This window comes from Periplaneta americana, chromosome 4 (genome assembly GCF_040183065.1).
Source record: "Periplaneta americana isolate PAMFEO1 chromosome 4, P.americana_PAMFEO1_priV1, whole genome shotgun sequence".
In the NCBI taxonomy this organism is placed as follows: Eukaryota; Metazoa; Arthropoda; class Insecta; order Blattodea; family Blattidae; genus Periplaneta; species Periplaneta americana.
The window spans coordinates 175,631,615-175,655,347 of record NC_091120.1 but is presented as its reverse complement, the minus strand read 5'-3'; the positions used below and the strand labels follow the sequence as shown (position 1 = coordinate 175,655,347).

Here is a 23,733-nt window from a genome sequence, read left to right as displayed (position 1 = left end):
ATTGCCTCATCACAGACAATGCAAATTAGTAGTGGGTACAGTGAGACACAAAATATTAAGACATATGTATGCAAGTGATAATTCAAGTATTTTTAAAATCAAGTGCAATAGAAATAGACATTAAAACATGGAGTATAATAATACACAAACAAAAAATGTTAATATATAAAGAACATAATATACAATAAGTGTTTGTCAAAAAAATGCAAATGTCTCACTGTTCCCATTCAGGAGGGTACAGTGAGACACCACAGTGTCTATTAACGGACATTGAAATGATTTACATTTATTTCAAAAGAAAGGAAAGCTTGCTGTCTCTTTATCATGCCATGTTCTGTAGGCTTATTTAGAATCATTTTGATCTCTGACTTCGAAACCATTGAAATATCTGGAACATTTGGAAAAGTGAATTTTCCATGACATTTCAAACTTTTGTGAAAAAATGAAATGAATTTTTGGTGACAACAAAGCTTATAATTATAAGAATTTAATGTAATTCTTTATTATTTTTTAACATCTTCTTAAATTTTGTGAATAATTGTTTATTTATGAAACCATTAAAACGTAATGTATCCATTATTTTAAGCTACAGTTCCTAAATTAGTTACTAGTATGTTCATTTTTAATGTTAGTTATTGGTAAATGTAATATAATTACAGTTTGTTTTTGCAAATCATTGGTACATGGGAACAGTGAGACGTCTCAGTGTACCCTTCAATGGCATGTCTCACTGTTCCCTTTACGCATAGTTCATTTAAAAATGACGGCATCACTTCAAAATTAAAACAAGAAAGACGAAACTTTGCCAAACATAATCTCAAATACCATAGTATTAGGTAACAAAACATTCTTATTTATATCTCATTTGTATATCCAATATAACCTTCATTAAACACAAGCCAAAATTTTACTTCTAGAGTGAAAAATTACGAATTATTTTTTCATCACTCACCTTTATAATTAGAATCAAATTGAGTATGAAAATACTGTTACTTTACTCATGCAACATACAACTCCACTGTTACCAACATCTCAACATCAAAATTTACCATCTAATAAAATATGTCTCACTGTTCTCCCTGTCTTACTGTACCCATTCTCCCCTAACGGCACAGTCTATTGTTCCTAGTACCCTCAACAACTCAAGCTTCGTGACTGTATATACTAGACTGTGATTCAATAATTGTGAAATACATCTCATTCATTTGTTTCAAATCTTTTGTTTCCTATCATTGCCTGGCAACCTGGATTCTTGTTATTGTTTCTTGTGTACTCAGGTTCACTGAGGACCTTGAATCCCTGGCCAGCCCCTTTATGCTGTTCCAGATCAGTGTTTATGTAGTATTCCTGTGTCTCAACGTCTTTGCGATGTCGATGGTATGTGCCCATATATAGTTTTGTTTACTGTCAAATTGTTGTTTTCTAATGCCAGGCGTTTGACAATAAAATCATTTGACCTCTTGCACTCCAATATTTTTCAAAGATATTATCATGGTCAGCCACTGAAGCACAGATTTTGAGATGTTCCGAATCCATTTCTTGGTTTGAATTGCACAATGGGCAGTTAGGGGACTGATATATTCCAATTCTATGCAGGTGTTTGGCCAAACAGTCATGGTCTGTTGCCAATCTAAATGCAGCTACAGACGATTTTCGTGGTAAATCGGGAATTAACTGTGAATTATGATGCAGAGAGTTCCATTTTTTCCCTTGGGATTGTGTTATCAAATTTTGTTTGTTGAAGTCTAAGTATGTAGATTTAATAAATCTTTTCACAGAGTTATACATAGATTTAGTAACAGGTCTGTAAGTAGCTGTGCTGCCCTTCTTTGTTGAAGCATCCGCATTTTCGTTTCCCAGGATTCCACAGTGGGATGGTATCCATTGGAATACAATTTTTTTATTGAGTGATATTAATTGAGAGAGCATTTTAGTTATTTCTGCTGTTTGAGAGGAAGGTGTGTGTTTAGAGACTATTGATAGAATAGCTGCTTTGGAGTCTGACAATTTAACTGCATTCTTAAATTTATTGATGTGGCATAGAAGATTCCTGAGACTTTCACTTATTGCAACGATTTCTCCATCAAAACTTGTTGTTCCATATCCAAGAGATCTATAAAGTGAGAAGAGACAACACATAACACCTGCACCGGCACCTTGTTCTCTGGAGATCAAGGATCCGTCGGTGTATAAATGAAGCCAGTTTTGTGGAGGGTACTTAATATTAATTGTCTCTAAAGACAATTGTTTCATTATTTTAGTACTTCTGATTTCAGTTAAATTTAGATTATGTTCTATATTTAATAGAGTTAAAGGGTTTGGTTTAATTTGTAAGTTTTCTTTTAAATTCGGGATATTGATTTTCTGTTTTAATTCGTAAACCATTATTCTGTCAAATTATAGGCAGACACATTTTAGCATACAAAGTGAAACAAAAGGTTGTGCTGAAACTGAGAGAGGTTACAAAAGGGTTGGAATACAAGTTCTTACAATAGGAACTCATGGGCTAGGAAGTAATCCTGAGTCAGTATAAGCCTGTGAATGTCAGGAATTACATGATGGACAACATCCCAATAAGTAATAGTACCTAATTTGTGCAAAAATTTAAGTAGTCAAAGATTACAAGAACTTAAAAATCAATTTTATATTACACCAAAATTTGTTCAAATAGTCGGCCACCACATTCAGTGCAGGCATTGCATCATTGAAGGAAACTCTGGTGCACTCTCTCAAACACTCCAGGCATTTCCGAACCACATCAGATGCTGCAAGTATCCTCACTAAAAGTGTTTCTGAGTCTTCCATTGAAGTTTCGTAAACGAGCTTTTGATATATTTCCGAAAGAAGTAACCAAGAGGCATAAAATCAGGGGATCAGGCTGGCCATTCAATTGAACCTTCTCTTTCGATCCAACACCTAGGATATTCGAGATTTACAAGTCTTGTACAGCAAGAGTAAAGTGTGCTGGTGCTCCGTCCTGTTAAATCCACATCTGCTGACGCATGATAAGTGGCATATTTACTAACACTCTGCAATGTAAATCTCCCCATTCAAATGTGGTGGCACGAGGTAGGGTGTAAAGTACGATTACAACAGCATTGTAGATCCTGACAATACAATCTTGTACTGACTAAGGATTACTTTGGAGACTACAGGTTCCTATTCGAAAATTGTTATATTTCCACACCTGTATAAGCTCCTTCGGTTTGAACACAATCTTGTTATAATGCATATGTTTTCTATGTTCCAAAATAACTATCTTTATATAAGATCGATCATACATGGTTGTACCTGGCAAATCATCATTAGTAAAAAGTGAACACAGATTCTGAGAGTACATTCACGACTCTGGCTATAGAAAAAAAAAAAAGCTTTAATGAAAGAGTATTTAATTTTACTAAGTTTTCGTAATGACAGGATTACATTAATTTTAAAGAGCAATTCATGTCTCATCTTTAAGCTCTATTATTTTTTATTTGAAGTTTCCAATTTGAGGTACAATTATATAAATAATTTACTTCTGTAGGAAAGACTTTTTTAAACATTGTATTTATAACGCATTTATTATATGATCTTAGGCAAGGAACAATATCATGAAAAAAACAAATGACAAATTTCTCATTTCCCTCATTTCGTGACAATTAAATTGCTGTTTACAATTCACTTCAATCATAATTAATAGACAAAGAGAGATGACATAATTTACTGTGTGCAAATAGAAAGCTGTACTTGCGCTTTTCGGATTGCATACAAGATATTCCTCCATCTTAAAAAAAAAAAAAAAAAAAAAAAAAAGGCACTGGGGGGGGGGGCATGGAAGTAGAGCCCCACGCTTTCCGTGACCTTGGCACTGGAATGAGGTGGTGTGGTTGGCACCATGCTCTGACTGCCTTTTACCCCCAGGAAAGACCCAGTACTCAATTTTATAGAAGGCTGAGTGAACCTCGGGGCCATTCTCAAAGTTTGGCAATGAGAAAAATCCCGTCACCACTCGGGATCAAACACTGGACCTTCCAGTCCATAGCCAGCTACTCTACGAACTGAGCTACCTGGCCGCCCCCTTCATCTCCAAAAGTAAAATAAAAAATTGTTTATACCTAAGTAGTCATTTTGTTGCAGGGGGTAATAACACTTCGACTAAACAGCAACAAAAAGTAAAAGTAATGATGTATCATTTAATTCCTCTTAAGGAAATCACTTTTTAATCCCTTATTCAGCACAAACAATTTCAAAGGCTACAATCATTAGGCCAAATCTATGGCAATCTGATTTCAGACTATTTTTTGTGATGTTTCATAAACCAAGACAAATATCTTTCCTTAATATTGCACAGCTTGCGATTACAAACCAAACGAGTGGTCACACAGATCTGTATCTGATCTCGATGCCGAGATATTACTGAGAGAGGCCACATGGCATGGCTAATTTTAACTCTCGTGCCTTAAGCGAGGAGAAGTGGTATCATTAGGCATGGTCACACAAGTTACAGTGGTTCATAGTCTAACTAGTAATATCATTAGCACTCAGCTGTGACTCATAGTCGTTACAGAATGCAGTGAGATTCTGCCATTGTTTTTGTTTCACTATGGTTCCCACAACATTTGACCATACTCGATGCAGGAAAGACGTAATCTACATCAAGAGTAAAAAGAAAGGATTTCTACTGTATCATAATACATTATAATATCTATTTAGAGAAAAATGGAGACAATCACATGTCAAAGGAACATATAAAAGTGACCTACTTTGAGAACCATTGATGTATATTACATAACTTATTAAATATAGAAAATGAATTATGGTGAAATGTAATAAATGCCTTTAGGAATAGTATTATATGTCTTTCTCGTGTTAGATTTTACAGTACCTGGTTAACAGGCCGAAACATGTTAACCAGGTACGGTAAAATCTAATATGAGAAAGACGTATAATACATATTTCGAAGTGATATAGTGTTAAAAGTTGTGTAATCAAGATGTAAAATGCCTTTACTTTATGAAAGGTGTATGGTGTCTATTTATAGTGTTCTACATCTTACAGGTTGCAGTGGGCAGCATAGAGTTTATCAACACAATGCTTTTTGTAGTCACTGTTATTTCCCTACTGCTTATGCCAGCTTGGTATGGAAATGAAATCAGAGTTCAGGTAATGTTCTTAAATGTATTAAAAAATGTCGTGATATGTTGTTGACAACTGCAACTGTTTATGGATTTATTTCATATCATTTGAAGAATTAATCACAGTATGTACAGTATGTACCAAATTTTGCACACCTCTGCTCCCTCTTACTTATTTGTCCGATTCCACAATCTTTCTCTCTATCATTACTTAAATACTCGGTCACAATATGATAACACGCTAGAAATACCACTCCACACATCATCTCTTTATTCTTCATTTTTCACTGTTGCTACTTCTCGTCACTGGAATTCTCTGCCACCTAAAGTCAAGGGCTGCCGAACTTTAATTTCTTTTAAATGTAAATTAGAAAAATATCTTGTGATGAGTTGCCAGACCTAACGCGTTGCAAATATTTAATGCAATGTATTCCACTGTATTTATTTTATTTTTTGTTTCTTATTTTTATTGTGTAATCATGTAAATCGTGTTTATTTATCACTTAACACCAATACGTGTCGCACTGTGTTTTTTTTATTGCTATTATTTTTTTATTAGTCTATTTTTTTATTGTGTACAATTTATTCAATTTCGGTTTCTGGTTTAATTATGTGAATCCTACTTACTTGTAATCTAATTCTAATATGTATTTCAATATGTTTATTTTTATTTTTACTGTGTGCATTTTTATTGAATTATCGGCTTCTGTGTTTGTGTGATTCGTATTTGATTCTAACAACATTAATATGTATTCCACTACGTTTATTTTTATTTTATGAGGTAAATTTTTATGCAACTATCTATCCCCTGTTCAATTTTTGCATGATGTTACTGAATCATGAATTATATTATATAGTTCTCGCCAAACTTAGAGACCTCACTCACATCTCTCTACAGATTTGTGGCTGACCCAAAATATAATAATAAGAGCAGTTAGTAGTTGTCCCCCACAAACAGCTTATCAGCCATTACATTATCACATTACTGCAATATCTCTGAGGTAGCATCGGAGCCATTAATAAACGGCCACCTGCATAAATACAGTAAAATCTCGATAAGATGCGCCCGCTTATTACGCTATCCCGTGTAATACGCCTTTTTTGTCCGGTCCCTGCACATTTCATATACAACGCCTTTATAAAATACCCCATTTGTTGCGCTCAAGTCCCGCATAATACACTATTTTTGTGGAATATTTTCGATGTAATTTTCAGCAATGTACTGTAACAGCAATGAAACACCTTAGTCATTGCCATTAACCTGAAAAGTATTGACCCTTTACCTGTGCATACCTTAGTATACCCCACCCTCTTGTTACGCTCTCTTATTCGACTCCTTACCTGCTCGCTTAAAGCCTACATATAGTTACAATACCTCACCCTCTTGCTAACCCTCTCTCTCAAACAACATTCCTCACTCAGCAGTAATAAAATTCTGGAAATTTTTGCTGGGCAGTTTGTTGTCCTTTTGTGTATTGAAGTATCTGTGAATGTGATTACAATGAGTGTTAAACAAAAAGCCCTTTCTGTGTCGGAAAAATTGGAAATCTTACGAAAGTACGACGAGAACAGTACTCTTATTCATAAACAACTCCCTGATCGACATTACGAACGATAATAAAAAATCGCGACTCAATCACTACAGCTGCGACATCAGGAGGATGTAATCGCAGAAACTGAAGTGTGGTAAACATGAGGACTTGGAGAACACGCACACGGCAAACAACTATAAATGATATTTTTTTTCGAAAGAATTAAGTACAGTACATATTGTAAATTTCTTTGACGTACAGTAGGCTACAGTAATTACATAATGAAGTAACTGTATTACCTTTCATGAATTATGTATTTCAATTAAGAAAAATGCTAATAGATACTGTATATAAGTCAAAATTAGTATACCCGCCTAATACATAGTCCCGGTTAATACGTGTTTTACACCCGGTCCCTTGAATAGCGTCTTATCGGGGTTTTACCGTATGAACATTTGCAGCAAAATAAGCAGACTTATTCTACTCACCAGTGGCGAAGCTAAGGTGTAAATACTGGGTAGGCTGAAAAAATTTGCTTATCTTATATTTTTTTATAGAGTAGATGTTTATTGGCTTTTCTATCACAATTTTTTTGTGACACAGACCCCACAAGAAGATGATGACCACTCATTTTCACCCTCAAACAGAATACAAGTAAAGCAATATAACTTATTTGTCTCAGAGCATCCTGTTAGCCATGGATATTTCTCATATCATGAAAATTGAAAATTTATATTTTGTCTTCATCTGCTATTTCAATATGTAAATGTGGTGTCAATCTATTTTGTTTCATATGTACTTGAAAACTGTTTCTCTTTTTTAATTCTACAAATAATCACCTCAATGTTCTCTCAGTATGAGCCATTTTACACAGAATTAATATGTAATACATATATGCATGCACTTTTGATTAAACTAAACTAAACAACGCACCGCATTGAGAGAACACCAACGTATTATTGTGATGGAAGACTAGTCTCAATTTGTATAAAGCTGTAGCGGATAGATATTCCATCCCCAGTCCCCCCTCAAGCTTGCGAATCAAGTTTGTAGCTATGACTTTAGAGGCTTCTGCCACAAGCCTCGCACTGAACTCTCCATACTGCAATGACTTCCAACAGTGAACTTAACATATGAAAGGGTCGGAATGCAACCAAGTATTATGATTCATTGTCATTGCGAACTTATACCCCTACTGTTAATGGGTATAATAACTCAAATTTTTTGAGTAGGCTAAGGCTCAAAAGCCTCTTAAGAGCTTAGCCACTGCTACTCAGACTGAGCCATCTAAAGTCTGGCGAGATTATACGATACCTATATTGATAATATTCTAATATGAATGTTGCAGAGTGCTGAACTTGCGAAAGCTGCCTCCATTTGTGATTGGATTGATGCTCCTCATAGCTTCAAGACTAGCCTCCGACTCATCATTCAACGGGCACAGAAACCTGTTCAACTCACAGCATTGAAATTCTGTGCTGTAGACCTTAACATGTTCACCATGGTAAGTTCCAAAAATTGAACACTTCTGCATGAAGTTACCACCATATGAATTAGAGTTAGAGTACATGATCTCTATTGATCATGAAATGTCTGGAGGGAGGTGGGATATGATGATAGAGACAGGATTAATCTTGCACAGGATAGGGAACGATGGCATGTTTATGTGAGGGCTGCAATGAACCTACAGGTTCCTTAAAAGCCTTTTGTAAGTAAGTGTGTTCGTATTATTGTGCTTATCTGGTTTAACCATAGCATTAAAGGCCTTGTTAAAGGCATCTGCTATCGGTTCATCATCTGTAAGTACCTTTTCTTTATACGTGATTGATTCTTTCTCATGTTCGGTTCTCTTGTTGTTTAATGTATTAAAAATAAACCCACTCAAAATGCAGCTTGAATATTAGATTCAAAATTCTGTACTGAAATAGAGTTTAAATGTTGAATATAAATATCAATCCATAACAGATTATATTTTAATCACAATTTTTAAGAAAATTCCACTAGTTCATTAAAACAAAATCGTAAATCCAGCTAACTCCAATCACTACCATGCCTGCCAACAGTTCTGCACACAGGAAACTTAGCTTCACCAAAGCTTATTATATTAATTCATGCATATGTATTGTCGCTGCACCTCCAAAATCTACTTGTGCATTTAAACAGATTTTTCAGAAGAAAGAAAAAAGCATTATCACTTTTAATTCCCTTGATGTTCAAAGCTACTTTTGTTATAATTTCAACCATTACAAGAAAGATGATGAAATTATACTGAAAGTAACTTTGAAAATCAAGGGAATTAAAAGTGACAATGTTTTTTTCTTTCTCCTGAAAAATCTGTTTATAATTTCAACCATTATATGAAAAATGATGAAATTATACTGAAAGTAGCTTTGAAATCAAGGGAATTAAAATTGACAATGTTTTTTTTTCTTTCTCCTGAAAAATCTGTTTATAATTTCAACCATTACAAGAAAAATGATGAAATTATACTGAAAGTAGCTTTGAAAATCAAAGGAATTAAAAGTGACAATGTGTTTTTTCCTTTCTCCTGAAAAATCGATTAATAATTTCAACCATTATATGAAAAATGACGAAATTATACTGAAAGTAGGTTTGAAAATCAAGGAAATTAAAAGTGACAATGTTTTCTTCTTTCTCCTGAAAAATCTGTTTATAATTTCAACCATTATATGAAAAATGACGAAATTATACTGAAAGTAGGTTTGAAAATCAAGGAAATTAAAAGTGACAATGTTTTCTTCTTTCTCCTGAAAAATCTCTTTATAATTTCAACCATTAGGCTATATGAAAAATGAAATTATACTGAAAGTAGCTTTGACAATCAAGGAAATTAAAAGTGACAATGTTTTGTTTTTTTCTCCTGAAAAATCTGTTTATAATTTCAACCATTATATGAAAAATGATGAAATTATACTGAAAGTAGGTTTGAAAATCAAGGAAATTAAAAGTGACAATGTTTTCTTCTTTCTCCTGAAAAATCTCTTTATAATTTCAACCATTAGGCTATATGAAAAATGATGAAATTATACTGAAAGCAGGTTTGAAAATTAAGGAAATTATAAGTGACAATGTTTTCTTCTTTCTCCTGAAAAATCTGTTTATAATTTCAACCATTATATTACAAGAAAAATGATGAAATTATACCGAAAGTAGCTTTGAAAATCAAGGGAATTAAAAGTGACGTTTTTTTTTTCTTTCTCCTGAAAAATCTGTTTATAATTTCAACCATTATATGAAAAATGATGAAATTATACTGAAAGTAACTTTGAAAATCAAGGTAATTAAAAGTGACAATGTTTTTTTTCTTTCTCCTGAAAAATCTGTTTATAATTTCAACCATTATATGAAAAATGATGAAATTATACTGAAAGTAGCTTTGAAAATCAAGAGATTCGAAAGTGATGTTTTTGTCTTTCTCCTGAAAAATTTGTTTATAATTTCAACCATTACATGAAAAATGAAATTATACCAAAAGTAGCTTTGAAAATCAAGGGAATTAAAAACAATGTTTTTTCTTTCTCCTAAAAAATCTGTTTAAATGCACATAACGGATTTTGGAGGTATGGAGATAATATGTAACTTGAAATAAATATATCTTTTGTACACTTTAAATTAAAATTTCTTTAAAGAATAAAAATTTATCTTGAAAAATACTAATTTTAAATAGATTCGTGTTAAAATAAAAGTTTCGCGTTATATCACAAGTTTAAACTTCCGATCTTTTGACCTGGAAGAACTTGAAATGTAATTTTTTTTTTCAGCTGAAAAACTGTATTTCACGAATCCATGGTTTGTGGAAACCAGGTATCTAATACCTAATGTGGCTATTAAAAGTTCTGAACACAAGAAAATAAAATGAACCTCAATAAAAGTTGTTTACTTATAATTTAAAATAAGTATTCTACACTGTTTGCTACATAATATAACTGAAAATATTAGACTACTTCAAGTTTGAGCTAGGGTCAATTAGAATTGTCACTTTTCTACAGTTTCCAAACTAATTTAAAAAATGCAATTGCAGACAATTATAATTCTACTGTAGAATAAATCAAGTTTATACTCTGTTAGATTTGAGAATGAAAAGAATAGAATGTAGCTGCAGATACTCTCTTGTAACTATCCTTATAATAAATAATTTCTTTTGCAGGTCTTGAAAGCTACGTACTCCTATTACCAGGTACTGCACAAGATATTCAACGAATAGAGTCAATCAAGCACAATAAAATAAAATTGATCACAGTCACTTCTACCTGCAAAAAACTCAACTGCTGTATCTTGTGGCTCTTCATTTAATTACACTACCCATTTGCACTATGAAAACAGTGGCATTGTTACAAAATTACAGTCTTTTAAAAAAATCTATTAGAGCATGACTTGAATTCATTATAGTAAAATTTTGTTATTATGAATTGAATTCTATGAAGTTGCTGATGCCATGAGATTTAAAACAAAGAAAAAAAGGTGACAAAATATATATAAAAAAAGAAAATATAAAGGTGAGATCTGCACTTAAACACCCCATCACGTATCTTTCAAGTTTTTCCAATTGCTCAGTTATACAGATAGGCTGATAACAGTATACTTCTGTTCACAAAGTAATCTAACTTAAGCACTTCTGAAGCCTAAGAGAGAATATCATCGAAATGACAGCTGTCCAAATCTTGGATTTAAAATATCGGCATCCTAATCAATTCAAATGAACAAAAAAGAAAATGTAAATTAATGTTAAAAAAATACATAATGAAATTTAAAAAAAGAATATTCTGCGACAAGATGTGGTAGCTATCAACACGATAAAAATTTATTGAAAATAAATAATATACATTGAATATTATAAAGATGAATAGAGATGGTGATTGATGATGTTCAATGAAGATTTTAAAATAGTTGATGCAATTGTCTGAAGAGTCTTATTAGGAACCTTTAATTTTCTGAACATCTCCAATGTAAATTTGGGAATTGTTCCTCGCGCACCAAACATAAGTCCAATGACATTCCAATCTTGAATGATTTATGACTGAGATCATCACAGCATGGAAGGTAAATAGCGCATTTCTCTTCATGTACCTGCTTTGGTTGATCTTCATTAATTTCGAACCTTACAGTGGGGTCAAGAATGAGACCAGTTTTTTTTAACTTGGTCAATTATTATGATGTCAGCACGCCGTATAGATCCTTCCATAGAAAGACATTGAACTTCCTCATATACTTCATATTCACCACGTTCCCTTAATCTGTTAGCAATTATTGAGCGGACTATGTTATGTCTGTCAATTCGCAGTAATTCGCCCTGAGGGCAGAAACCTAGCACGTGGGACAGTTTAAAACAGAATTGCATCAACTACAATCACTAACACCCTTCGCCATTTGGTTATATTTGGCTTTCTAAGGCCCACTCGAGTCCATAATAAAAATGGATCAAGAATTCTCATTATAATGCACAAACAAGAGAGTTAAAAAAAATAATAAAAAATATTCGAAGTAGGTTTTCGGTGACATAAAACACAATTTGACACAATTTGGGATAAATGTTCCCAAATATGAATCATGAGAACCAACCGAGTAAAAGAATTAGATTAACTCCTCTGAAGAAACTACAACGAAATCTTGTGACACAAAAGCAGCAGAAATTGTCTCCATGCTTGGAACAAAACAAGTACGGTACCCTCACATCAAATACAGAATTAAAGAACTTAAGACTAGCAGATTTCATGGAGATCCTAGACGATGACAATATCCAGAAACATTAGAAATAAATAAAGAAAGAAAAAAAAGGAAGAATAAAACAAACAGCCAACCAAATACACAAACATTCATTCACTGAGCACTTTACTTCATCATACAAACAATGATAAATGTTTAATGTATTAAGTTCACGCACCAGAGCCTGTAAAATGTAATATAGAAAGAAATTATCTCCATTAAGTGAATGATTACTCTGTACTACATCCCTACCTTCATCCATCAGCTCCACAAGACGAACCGTCTCTCCAGACCGTGTTTTGAATTTCTTCTTGTCTTCACCTAGTACCACTCCAAACCCTACATGATCCACTCGAACTTTTGATGGCTTCAGAATGCCAGCACGTTCAGCACAGGCAAATAGTACCTGGAAGTGTGTTGCCTGAAACAAAAGAATATCGTATATTCCGTCTGTAATGTATGCAAGAGGTTTCCAAACTTCAGATATCTACAATTCCTTCACAGCCTCATAGGCCAAAAGAAATATCTACAGTTGTCATCATGTTACAAAAAGGTGTTAAGTTGAGAATCCAGATAATACAAACAAAATACAGTATACTCTTGCTAATCCAGCCATTCCTTGCACAGAAGAGTGACGAATTAGCAAGAGTACTTTAAAATATTATTAAATTTAAAGTTATAAACTGCACCAACCACTCCTCTTGAACTTGTAACTAAAAACTAGAACATTTCACAAGTGGCAGCCATATGTATATGTATATAAGTACGAGGGTCATTTCATAAGTCATGGCAACTATGTTATATCTTTCGAATAACTGAAAATGTGGTTAGTTCAGTACAGTTGTACACTGCTATGGATGTAAATAAAGTTGAAGAGCTGTCATACATGAAAATTGCAGTTCTTCGTGGCAGAAATGCTCGTCAGTGTCATTCTGAGCTATGAGAAGCATTACAGCGGTGGGGATGGGAGATCTTGAAACATCCTCCCTACTCGCCTGATCTCAGTCCACGCGACTTTGATCTCATTCCGCAATTGAAGAAGCTGCTGCATGGGAAGCGGTTTGCAAACAGGGAGGACACTTTAACAGCATTTTGACAAGAGATGGTACATAGTAGAATCGCACACAGCTGATAGTATTCAACACCTGCATTATCATTGGCAAAGATGTGTGGAAGCCTTGGGGGATTATTTTGAAGGATGTTAGCTGAGAGTAATGTACTTTGTTTCCTTTTGTGCATAATAAAACAATGATTTTTATTTACGTATCTTTCAATTTCCCTTACCCATTGCCTCCTGTACTCAGACCCAACTTGGTACCAGCATTGCAAAGCACATTCCAATGACCGTCAACTGTATTTATAGTGAATTTCTATTTCTGCAGCTTTATTGGCTGATATAAAGTCGCGTCGCTGTTATTTCCAGTGTGACTACTCCTCTTTGCTTATGCCTTAGAAAGTGAAGGCTCTATAAAGTCTAGGTAGGTAGTATCGTTCACCATTTTTGTTCTTTCATTGCCGAGCTACCAGACGAGGAATCTATTTGCCATACTGTTAAACATTATCATGTCGTAGCTCCTATGATAATAAAACAAATACATTGTACTTCAGCAAATAATTGAGCGGAAAATAATGTTCTCCTGTGTTTTCTGCGAATGCCAACAAAAGAACCAAAATGGCGGGCGATTATATTAAGTTTTATCGAGCCTTAGGAAGTGCATAACATCAACTGCAGAGAATGACAAGACGCATATGTTTAAATGTAGCCGACCTGCGACGTGATTGGCTGCCAGAAATAAGAATGACGGGACTATAATATAGTTGCCATGACTTATGAAATAACCCTCGTATATACACATATAAGTAATACAGTATAAGAAATTAATGGCACCGGTACAAATTTCCCAGACAACTATTACAATAGAAGTGATAGGAAGTACACTAGGAGGCCAGATAATTGAGAGGCCAGATGACTGAGGGCCGGATTAGAGAGTCTGTGTATCACGTAGTATAAACAAGCTGCGCTTACCAAAGCTAAAGGGTATATTGCCAATTCTTCATTGTTCATGTGCTTAATTAAAAAACTGCACAATAACAACAAGAAAGCTGGACAATAAAGTCTTGTGAATTTAGATATATATGGCCTATGACCAGTGTTTCCATTAAGCTAATCAGCTGATGGACACAATAACACTGGATCAGTAAGCAGTAATGGTGGGATGTGATTTGAAGACCTGTGAATTTATCTCTGTGACAGATGTGTGACTGTCTGACTGTCACTGTAGTTAGAAAATCACAGCTCCGAAAAATCGCCATCTCCGCCCGATATGTAACTCGTAGCGATAATGGCAACTGACATTGACTGTGATTATGTGATCGTATGCAGACAACTCCAAGTTAGAAGATTCCTACTAAGTTGCATGACATAAGATCGTCCCACTCAGCTCTTTGACACTCAAGCATACCATGTGTTTGCTACTCGCTATGCTAATCAGTATTGTTGATATATTTATGGCATCAGTATGTCACTTTGCAGAAGGGCAATAAACACAAACAGGGCTAGAGACGAGAATTTCATGCACTAAAAAATCTCAAAATATCCATGCATTCATGCACTATCACACTATGAAACATGCACGATCAAGCGAAAAATACATTCATTTTTGTTCCAAATTTCTTATTTCACTTCACTTTTTTTTTCTTTTTGCACAGTTAACAACTAACATTTCTAAATTTAGTTCTCTGACGTTCCTGCGCTTGTCAGTCAATTTTTTTTAGATTTAGATTTAGATTTATTTATTTAACCTGGTAGAGATAAGGCCGTCAGGCCTTCTCTGCCCCTCTACCAGGGGATTACAACTATAACATGAACAATAAGATTACAATTAATATTAAATTTACAATTACAATTACAATTACAATAAAAATTAAAGTACGACAAGAATACCTGATTAATGAAAGCTAGACATTTTATCATAGAAGTTAAGAACAAAGAATATGTTTTTGTAGGCAGATCTCTACATCGCAAGATGTTATGGGTGCAAACTTGAATAAACCTTTTTCTGTTATTTAGTTTTTTTTTTCTTTTCCTTCTTCAGTCCTGATTCCTGAAACTAAAATGAGGGTCATAAAAATCGAGAAACTGAGGTGTCCACTCATAACCATTAAAACATGCATTTAAACTAAATATAATGTATATTACATGCATGACTAAGCTAAAAATTGCTTAAATATGCATTAAGCATGTTTTTATCCCCAAAAAGGCCAAAACATGCAAATATGCACGGAAAAAGTACACATATTTGGAACCGGAAAGTAATGAAATGGATAAGTACTAAGTTTGAGCTATATCCTATGTTCCTATAAAAACATACATTTGCATGGAATTCTCGCCCCTAGCTATCACATGTTGGCAAACCATGTGCTGTCATAGTTCGGTTACATTCAGGATAACTCGGAAACATTCTAATTGTCATGAATCAGCAGAACACAAAAATGACACTGTGACAAAATCGCCATTATCTGTCACAAGTAGTGGGGTGTGATTTTGTCACTGTGATAGGTTTCCCACTGATTCTGGCTTCACAGCTCCGAGGAATCGCCATTTCTGCCCAATATGTAACTCATAGCGATGATGGCGACGGTGAACATGTATGACAGCTCCAATTCAGCATATGGTGAGCTTATTGTAGTAAAGGAGCTTTAGAAGGGGGGAATGAGGGATCAATGCATAAGAGAAGCTTGCTAATCTCTTCTCTTTCTTAATTGCCTTTCAAGTTGAAGAAAGTAATTTAAGACTTTCATAACAATACTGAAGTATTAATAGTAACTACAAATAAACGTTTCTGTGAAACCTAACTAAACATGTTACAAACACAGCAATATTAAATGTTGGATATAATAATAGTTATTTATAAATGGCTTAAATTGACCATCTTTGAAGATTAGATTAATTTCTCATCACAACACACTCCAACTAAAATTTTGCTCCAAAACCGACATTACTTATGAGACAGTATCTATATAAAGGAATGGGAGTCATGGACATTAAGTTCACTGTTCTCAGCCAGAGTCGAACCTGTCCATCTTAGGTCAGAGGCAAGTGCAGTAATCACTAGACCAGGGGTCGTCAGCACAGAGGACACTGGGGCTAGCCTCTCTTACCAGCGGAAAACGCAGTGCACTAGGGTGCACTCCGTAGCTGCTAGCGGGTATGCTCTCTATCTCTCCATGTTGCACGACAGTGCACACGGGACAGCACCGCGTACGCTTTGCACATTTCAGTGAGTGCTAATGACCACTGCACTAGACAATCAAGAAGACTCAAGTATTGTTGAATGTAAGCATAATATTTTATCAAATAAATTAACCCTTAAATTATATTTTTTGCTCACCTGTCCAGCATCTGTTACATAAATAAGCCAGTCTCCTTTCTCTTCTTCAATGCGTTGTCTTATTGTCGCCATGTCAGAAGTGTCGTAAGTGAAACCACCATCCGATTTCACAATCGTGAGAGGAATGCCTTCTTCCTGTGTTGAACCCCACATCACTTTCCTTCCTTCATCTTCTTCAAGCAAACCTAAAATGTAAAAGATGATGATTCCATTATGAATAAAAGAGTTCAAGGGCATAATATTTGCTTTATAAACCATTTGTGAACACAGAGTCCAATGGCACAATACAGTTTGTTCATGTAAGCAAAGGGCTTATATGGCTTATGAAGCGATGATGATTATGATAACAATAATAATAATAATAATAATAATAATAATAATAATAATAATAATAATAATAATAATAGTGGTAGTAGTAATACTAATAATAATAATAATAATAATAATAATAATAATAATAATAATAGGGCAGCAATGAACCTGCGGGTTCCTTAAAAGCCATTTGTATGTAAGTATTATTATTAATAATAATAATAATAATAATAATAATAATAATAATGATAATAATAATACTTACTTACTTACTGGCTTTTAAGGAACCCGTAGGTTCATTGCCGCCCTCACATAAGCCCGCCATTGGTCCCTATCCTGAGCAAGATTAATCCAGTCTCTACCATCATATCCCATCCCACCTCCCTCAGATCCATTTTAATAATATCTTCCCATCTACGTCTCGGCCTCCCCAAAGGTCTTTATCCCTCCGGCCTCCCAACTAACACTCTATATGCATTTCTGGATTCGCCCATACATGCTACATGTCCTGCCCATCTCAAACGTCTGGATTTAATGTTCCTAATTATGTCAGGTGAAGTATACAATGCGTGCAGCTCTGCGTTGTGTAACTTTCTCCATTCTCCTGTAACTTCATCCCTCTTAGCCCCAAATATTTTCCTAAGAACCTTATTCTCAAACACCCTTAATCTCTGTTTCTCTCAAAGTGAGAGTCCAAGTTTCACAACCATATAGAACAACCGGTAATATAACTGTTTTATAAATTCTAACTTTCAGATTTTTTGACAGAAGACTAGATGACAAAAGCTTCTCAACCGAATAATAACACACATTTCCCATATTTATTCTGCGTTTAATTTCCTCCCGAGTGTCATTTATATTTGTTACTGTTGCTCCAAGATATTTGAATTTTTCCACCTCTTCGAAGGATAAATCTCCAATTTTTATAGTTCCATTTTGTACAATATTCCGGTCACGAGACATAATCATATACTTAGGCTGGTATTCATAGTCGACACTTTCGATTAAAGTGTCCTTTGGAAGACGCAAAGTATCACTTTTCTGTTGCACAGTGGACACTTTGGTGCAAAGGAACACTTTGGATGAAAGTGTAGTTCCGACCACACTTTGAGCCGAAAGTGGCACTTTGTATAAAAATGGCGGACGTCTTGGAAGTTGTCGAATTATTAGAACGTGCGGAAGAGATGGCACAATTAGTGGATAATGTACAAATTAGAGATAGGCCTAAAGACAATCCCGTGGAATTTTATAATGATATAGAATTAAAAAAACCGGTTCCGATTTGATAAAGAAACTTATTGAGATTGCTTATATTTTCGATGACTGGTAGACAAAAACGAATAATAGACGTTTGCCAGTGCCTCCAATAATACAGTTATTGACTGCATTAAAATTCTATGCTACAGATATGTACCATACATTAATATATAGAATATTATAGTTCAGGTATTTCTGCAGTAACATTCGTATATTTATAACCTCAATTCTATGAAGTGATATGTAGGTAGATATGCCTATATAACCTATTTTTTATTACTGAAACGAATTTTTTAACTTAAATAATATTAAACTAACTTCAATCTGATGTAGGCATAATTATTTTAAATTAGCATTGAGAGACCTCACGTGCCTGCCTTCTAAGCGGATTCCATAATTATATTGGGTTTAAAATGATTTTGACTTTTGTTGACTACCTGTATTTTGAGATAAGATTCATCTTGATGTTGATATAATCATTACTGTTTTGATACCGGTGATAAATATTTTCACGCCGGTAAGCAATACATCTACTGTCTCTAGTTCATGTGCAGTCATAACCTCACCATGAAAAGAGATCTCATACTATTAGGCCTATTTTGTTTTGCATTGTAGAAACATTTGGCATTCAAAATATTCCTGAAGAGCAGGCAATAATGGAAACGAGAGAGAGTAAATAGTAGTAGTAGTAGTAGTAGTAGTAGTAGTAGTAGTAGTAGTAGTAGTAGTAGTAGTAATAATAATAATAATAATAATAATAATAATAATAATAATAATAGCAGTAGTAATGTGTTTATCTCATTCTTTTTTTACTTCTATTCACTATTCACGAAAAAGACAAAAATGAAAATTACGGAAATAACACGATATATCAATGAAGCAGATACGTATAAAACCTAACCTAACGATATAAATTTAATGATTATATATTATATACTCAAAACTTAACCTACTCAGTCCAACTTAACCTAACTATATAAACTAATAGAAGATATTTAGGCTACAAAATCTAACCGAACTGTATAAATCAGTGGAACGGATACATACAAAATCTGACTTAGCAACATAAATCAATGAAAAAGATATATACAGAATCTAATCTAACTATATAAATTAATGGATCAGTTATGTACTGTACAAAACCTAACCTAATTTCACCAGCAGTATCACTACCGGTAACTATTTAATAAAATGTTATATATCTGAATTGACTGAAATAATCTAAACTATCGGCAACAAAAACTAGAAACTGAAATAAAACAACTTTAAATATATATTTTCTTCCTCGCGCAATCAATAGGCTCCCAATTCAAATCACAAGCATTGTAATTTGTAGGTTATACGTCATTAATTTGTTATTGTTTGTTCACTTGTTTTGAAAGGCATTGTGGGACTTCTATTATCAACCAAATTGTAACTCTACACTTTGCTGGCGTAAAGTGACACTTTGTGAAGTGCACTTCTTCAATCGTCTATGAATACCACTAATATGAAAGAGCCACTTTCGTCAAAAGCGTCACTTTGCAAAGTGGTGATATAAAGTGTCGACTATGAATACCAGCCTTTGTCTTTTCGGGATTTACTTCCAACCCTATCGCTCTACTTGCTTCAACAAGAATTTCCGCGTTTTCCCTAATTGTTTGTGGATTTTCTCCTAACATATTCACGTCATCCGCATAGACAAGAAGCTGATGTAACCCGTTCAATTCCAAACCCTGCCTGTTATCCTGAACTTTCCTAATGGCATATTCTAGAGTGAAGTTAAAAAGTAAAGGTGATAGTGCATCTCCCTGCTTTAGCCCGCAGTGAATTGGAAAAGCATCAGATAGAAAATGGCCTATACGGACTCTGCTGTACGTTTCACTAAGACACATTTTAATTAATCGAACTAGTTTCTTGGGAATACCAAATTCAATAAGAATATTATATAAAACTTCTCTCTTAACCGAGTCATATGCTTTTTTGAAATCTATGAATAACTGATGCACTGTACCCTTATACTCCCATTTTTTCTCCAATATCTGTCGAATACAAAAAATCTGATCAATAGTCGATCTATTACGTCTAAAACCACACTGATGGTCCCCAATAATTTCATCTACATATGGAGTTAATCTTCTCAAAAGGATATTCGACAAAATTTTGTACGACGTCAACAAAAGTGATATTCCTCGAAAGTTACTACAATTAGTCTTGTCCCCCTTCTTAAAAATAGGTACGATTATGATAATAATAATAATAATAATAATAATAATAATAATAATAATAATAATAATAATAATAATAATCATATAGTTGAACCTGAGTTTACCCCTGATCAAACTGGCCAGTCCCATGTTATGAAAGGGCAACATATAAAAGAGAACAACCACTAGGATCTCCACTGTCGAAAATGAATTTTTTGGTAACGACCACTAGATGGATGTATAGTTGCAAGCTATAATTCACTGTTGAAAATAAATGTTTTAGTAATGACCACTAGATGACTGTAACAGTTGCAAGCTATTACTCCACGCAATTTCATCAGGATTATAATGCGACGTCTTTTGCAGTCACTAGATGGCAGCAGAGTGAAATTTATTGAAGTTGTTGTTAGTTTAATACATACCTTTTGCTTCAAGTTCTTTAACCAATTTTTCCATTCTCTTCTGGTAAAATGATTCTCCTCGTTCAATAAGCTTCACTTCTAGACGGTCATATACTTTTTGGAATTCTGCAACATAAAATGAAATAAGTATTACTCACAAACGACAATTTCATAAGATAATTTCCCACTATCTCTCTTTTACTGGTACATTAACTGACCTTTTCGTGACACATCGCAGATGAGTTGCCAGGCCTTGTTGTACTCAGGGTCCATGTTCTGCAGTTTCACCACGCAATTATAGGCTCGCTGCTTAAACTCTGCATCCTCATCGAAACGTTTTTTGGACTCCTTATAAAATGCTTGTAGATCGGCAATGGGAGGAGATTCAGATGAGTAGTTAGGAAACTTGTCCTGCAGGTGCGCAATAAGCATACCGAATTGCGTTCCCCAGTCACCAACGTGGTTGATGCGCAACACATCATGCCCCAGGAATTCCAATAATCGACAGATGCTCTCACCAATAATTGTAGACCTATAATAGCAAAGGAAAATTATCATAAACTAAAAGAAAATACCTCATTTACGAAACATAGGACGGATTTTATTTTGGACACTCTCAGAAAATTGTAATAATTATATTTCTTATGATTCCCATGAAATACAAAGCGATGATGTTTCACTGCTGCATGACCACTTTCTTGGTGTAATGAGTATTTGGGCTTCGATATTTATATAATTTCAAGGAAAAATTGTTCCGGGGCTGGTATCGATCCTGGGACCCTTCGCTTAGCGCACGAATGCTCTCCCGACTGAGCTACCCCAGGAACTATACACGACACAGTCACAATTTTCCCGGCCCCAGAACAATTTTTCCTTGAAATTATTCAAATCTGCTTTACAGGGAGCTACTACCTGAAAGCCAGATTTGCATTCAATATTTATGTTTTTACTTTTCTTTTCTATATTGGACTATGCTGAAATTTCGTATGACAATTTATCATATGTTTATGAATATAATTCCGATGGATATCCATTAAAAAATGAGCATTTATAGTGTTGCAACATAAGACCACATCTTTGATGATAATACATGAAATGCAAATATTTCTGGGTTTCTTTTCCTTTAAATCGCATTTTTTAATGAAAATATATTTAAATCACATTTTAAAAATGAAAATATATCAAATTACATATTTTTTACTAATGTTTTCTTTTCATTTAATGGGCTCTCCCAATAAACAACAATAGGATATTTCTTGGAAAGAGTGCATGTCTCTCTCACTGACACAATTCAAGAATGAAAACCACTAACACCAAAATAACAAGTCTGTATGGAAGGAAGGTAGATACACTCAAACAAATTGTCAGAAACACTTTTCAGTATCATTTCTGTAATTTTTAGAGCATTTTTGTATTTTTAGTACTGGTATTTTTATTTTAATTATAGCAAAATACTATAAAGGTGCTTTTAAGGCACAAATATAGTTTTTAGGCACTTCTAGGACTTTATGGTTCATTTAGGCATTTTAGGTCTTACAGAATTTTAATACGGGGATCCTGTGTACAAGAAACATAGAGATATCTGAATAACATATGTCTAGGACGTAGCAAACAAAATAGTATGAAACTAGAAATTCGTTCCATAGTGATAACAGCTTCTTCAGGACTGAGAAAACCTCCTTATATGCATACGATTTTTCACCAGCAGGAACAGAAAATAATAAGATAGAGCCAGGTTAGGGCTGTATGGAAGATAAGTCATGAGTTTCACCTCTGTGGACTCCAGAAACTGGATGGTGATGTTGGTCATATGGGTGGAAGCTTAGTCGTGATGAAGAAGGATTCCTCTCGGTCCTGTCCTTGGCTGCCATTCTTGAAGCTTCTCTAAAATATTCGGTAGTCAAACTGTGGTGCATCACTGAGCAGTAACAGTCCTTTGCTCCTCCTGAGAAATGGTTGCCACATGATCGGCCACCCTTATCTTGTTAACATTTTAGAGCCACTTCACTTTTATTGGTGGATTGTCATCTGGATAGATTCACACTACTGATTAACGTTCTACTGGGTCAAATTGATAAATACAGGTTTCGTCAACCGAAATACGTCTAGAGATACTTTCCTCGAACCCGGCCACCATTTCTTCACACCATTCAACACAGGTGCAATTCTATGTATTTGTAAAATTGTAAGACATCCATCAGAATGAAACCTTCCTGATGCAAAGATTATCGTAAAGGATTTTGGACACTGCTGGCAATACAATCTCTAAAGCTGCCTCAATTTCCTTACATGTTATTCCACTGTTTTCACAGACCATTTTCTTTTCCACAGCAGTGATGTTATCCTCAGTCACTGCCTCTGCAAGATACTCATTCCTCTCCTCATCTTTCAGTGAATAATAATAACCCGTGGTGCTACAGCCCATGAAGGGCCTAGACCGACCAGCCAGCTGCTGACCTCATGCCCACATTCCGAAGCAGAGGTGGACAATCATCCAACCAGAATGGAGGTATTGTGTGGTTAGCACGATGATCCTCCCAGCCATTATAGTTGGCATTCGCAACCGGATTTCGCTACCTATCGTAGCTCCCCAAGTGCATCACGATGCTGGGTGGGCATCGGTTCCATACACTGGCCGAAATTTCATGAGAAAATTTCTTCCCCCATTAGGACTCGAGCCAGCGCGCATTCCGTAATGCGAGTCCTAGGCAGGATGCCTTTGATCACGACGCCACGGCGCGGGACTATCTTTCAGTGAAACTACCAACAAAAGATGCTGAATGGAAAGGAGCAAGATCTCCAAATGACTGCTA

At 34.6% G+C, this 23,733-nt stretch overlaps 2 protein-coding genes across 4 annotated transcripts in view; one reads left to right on the top strand and one right to left on the bottom strand.

Moving 5' to 3' along the window:
• The window catches only part of ArgRS (arginine--tRNA ligase-like protein), a 62,526-nt gene that overhangs the window by 35,038 nt on the left and 3,755 nt on the right, over window positions 1–23,733 (bottom strand). For all 3 annotated transcript variants that reach the window (XR_011331875.1, XR_011331874.1, XM_069824398.1), the window contains exons 5-8: window positions 21,139–21,452; window positions 20,942–21,046; window positions 16,765–16,949; window positions 12,626–12,794 (exon numbers count right to left, since the gene is read on the bottom strand). Coding sequence is in view for 1 of the 3 variants with exons in the window: in XM_069824398.1 (XP_069680499.1) it covers window positions 12,626–12,794; window positions 16,765–16,949; window positions 20,942–21,046; window positions 21,139–21,452 (773 nt within the window). In the remaining 2 variants the exon portion in view is untranslated. The remainder of the gene's footprint in view (window positions 1–12,625; window positions 12,795–16,764; window positions 16,950–20,941; window positions 21,047–21,138; window positions 21,453–23,733) is intronic.
• LOC138698458 (odorant receptor 10-like) lies at window positions 1,271–12,608 on the top strand. The gene is made up of 4 exons (XM_069824402.1): window positions 1,271–1,377; window positions 5,041–5,145; window positions 7,998–8,153; window positions 10,818–12,608. The coding sequence occupies exons 1-4, from the start codon at window positions 1,315–1,317 to the stop codon at window positions 10,872–10,874; spliced, it is 381 nt and encodes a 126-aa protein (XP_069680503.1). The 5' UTR covers window positions 1,271–1,314; the 3' UTR covers window positions 10,875–12,608.

Coding starts and splice junctions, on each gene's coding strand:
- LOC138698458 (XM_069824402.1), top strand. CDS start 1,315: ATGCTGTTCCAGATCAGTGTTTATGTAGTATTCCTGTGTCTCAACGTC. Junction 5,146..7,997: donor GAAATGAAATCAGAGTTCAG/GTAATGTTCTTA, acceptor TGAATGTTGCAG/AGTGCTGAACTTGCGAAAGC. Junction 8,154..10,817: donor ACCTTAACATGTTCACCATG/GTAAGTTCCAAA, acceptor TTTCTTTTGCAG/GTCTTGAAAGCTACGTACTC.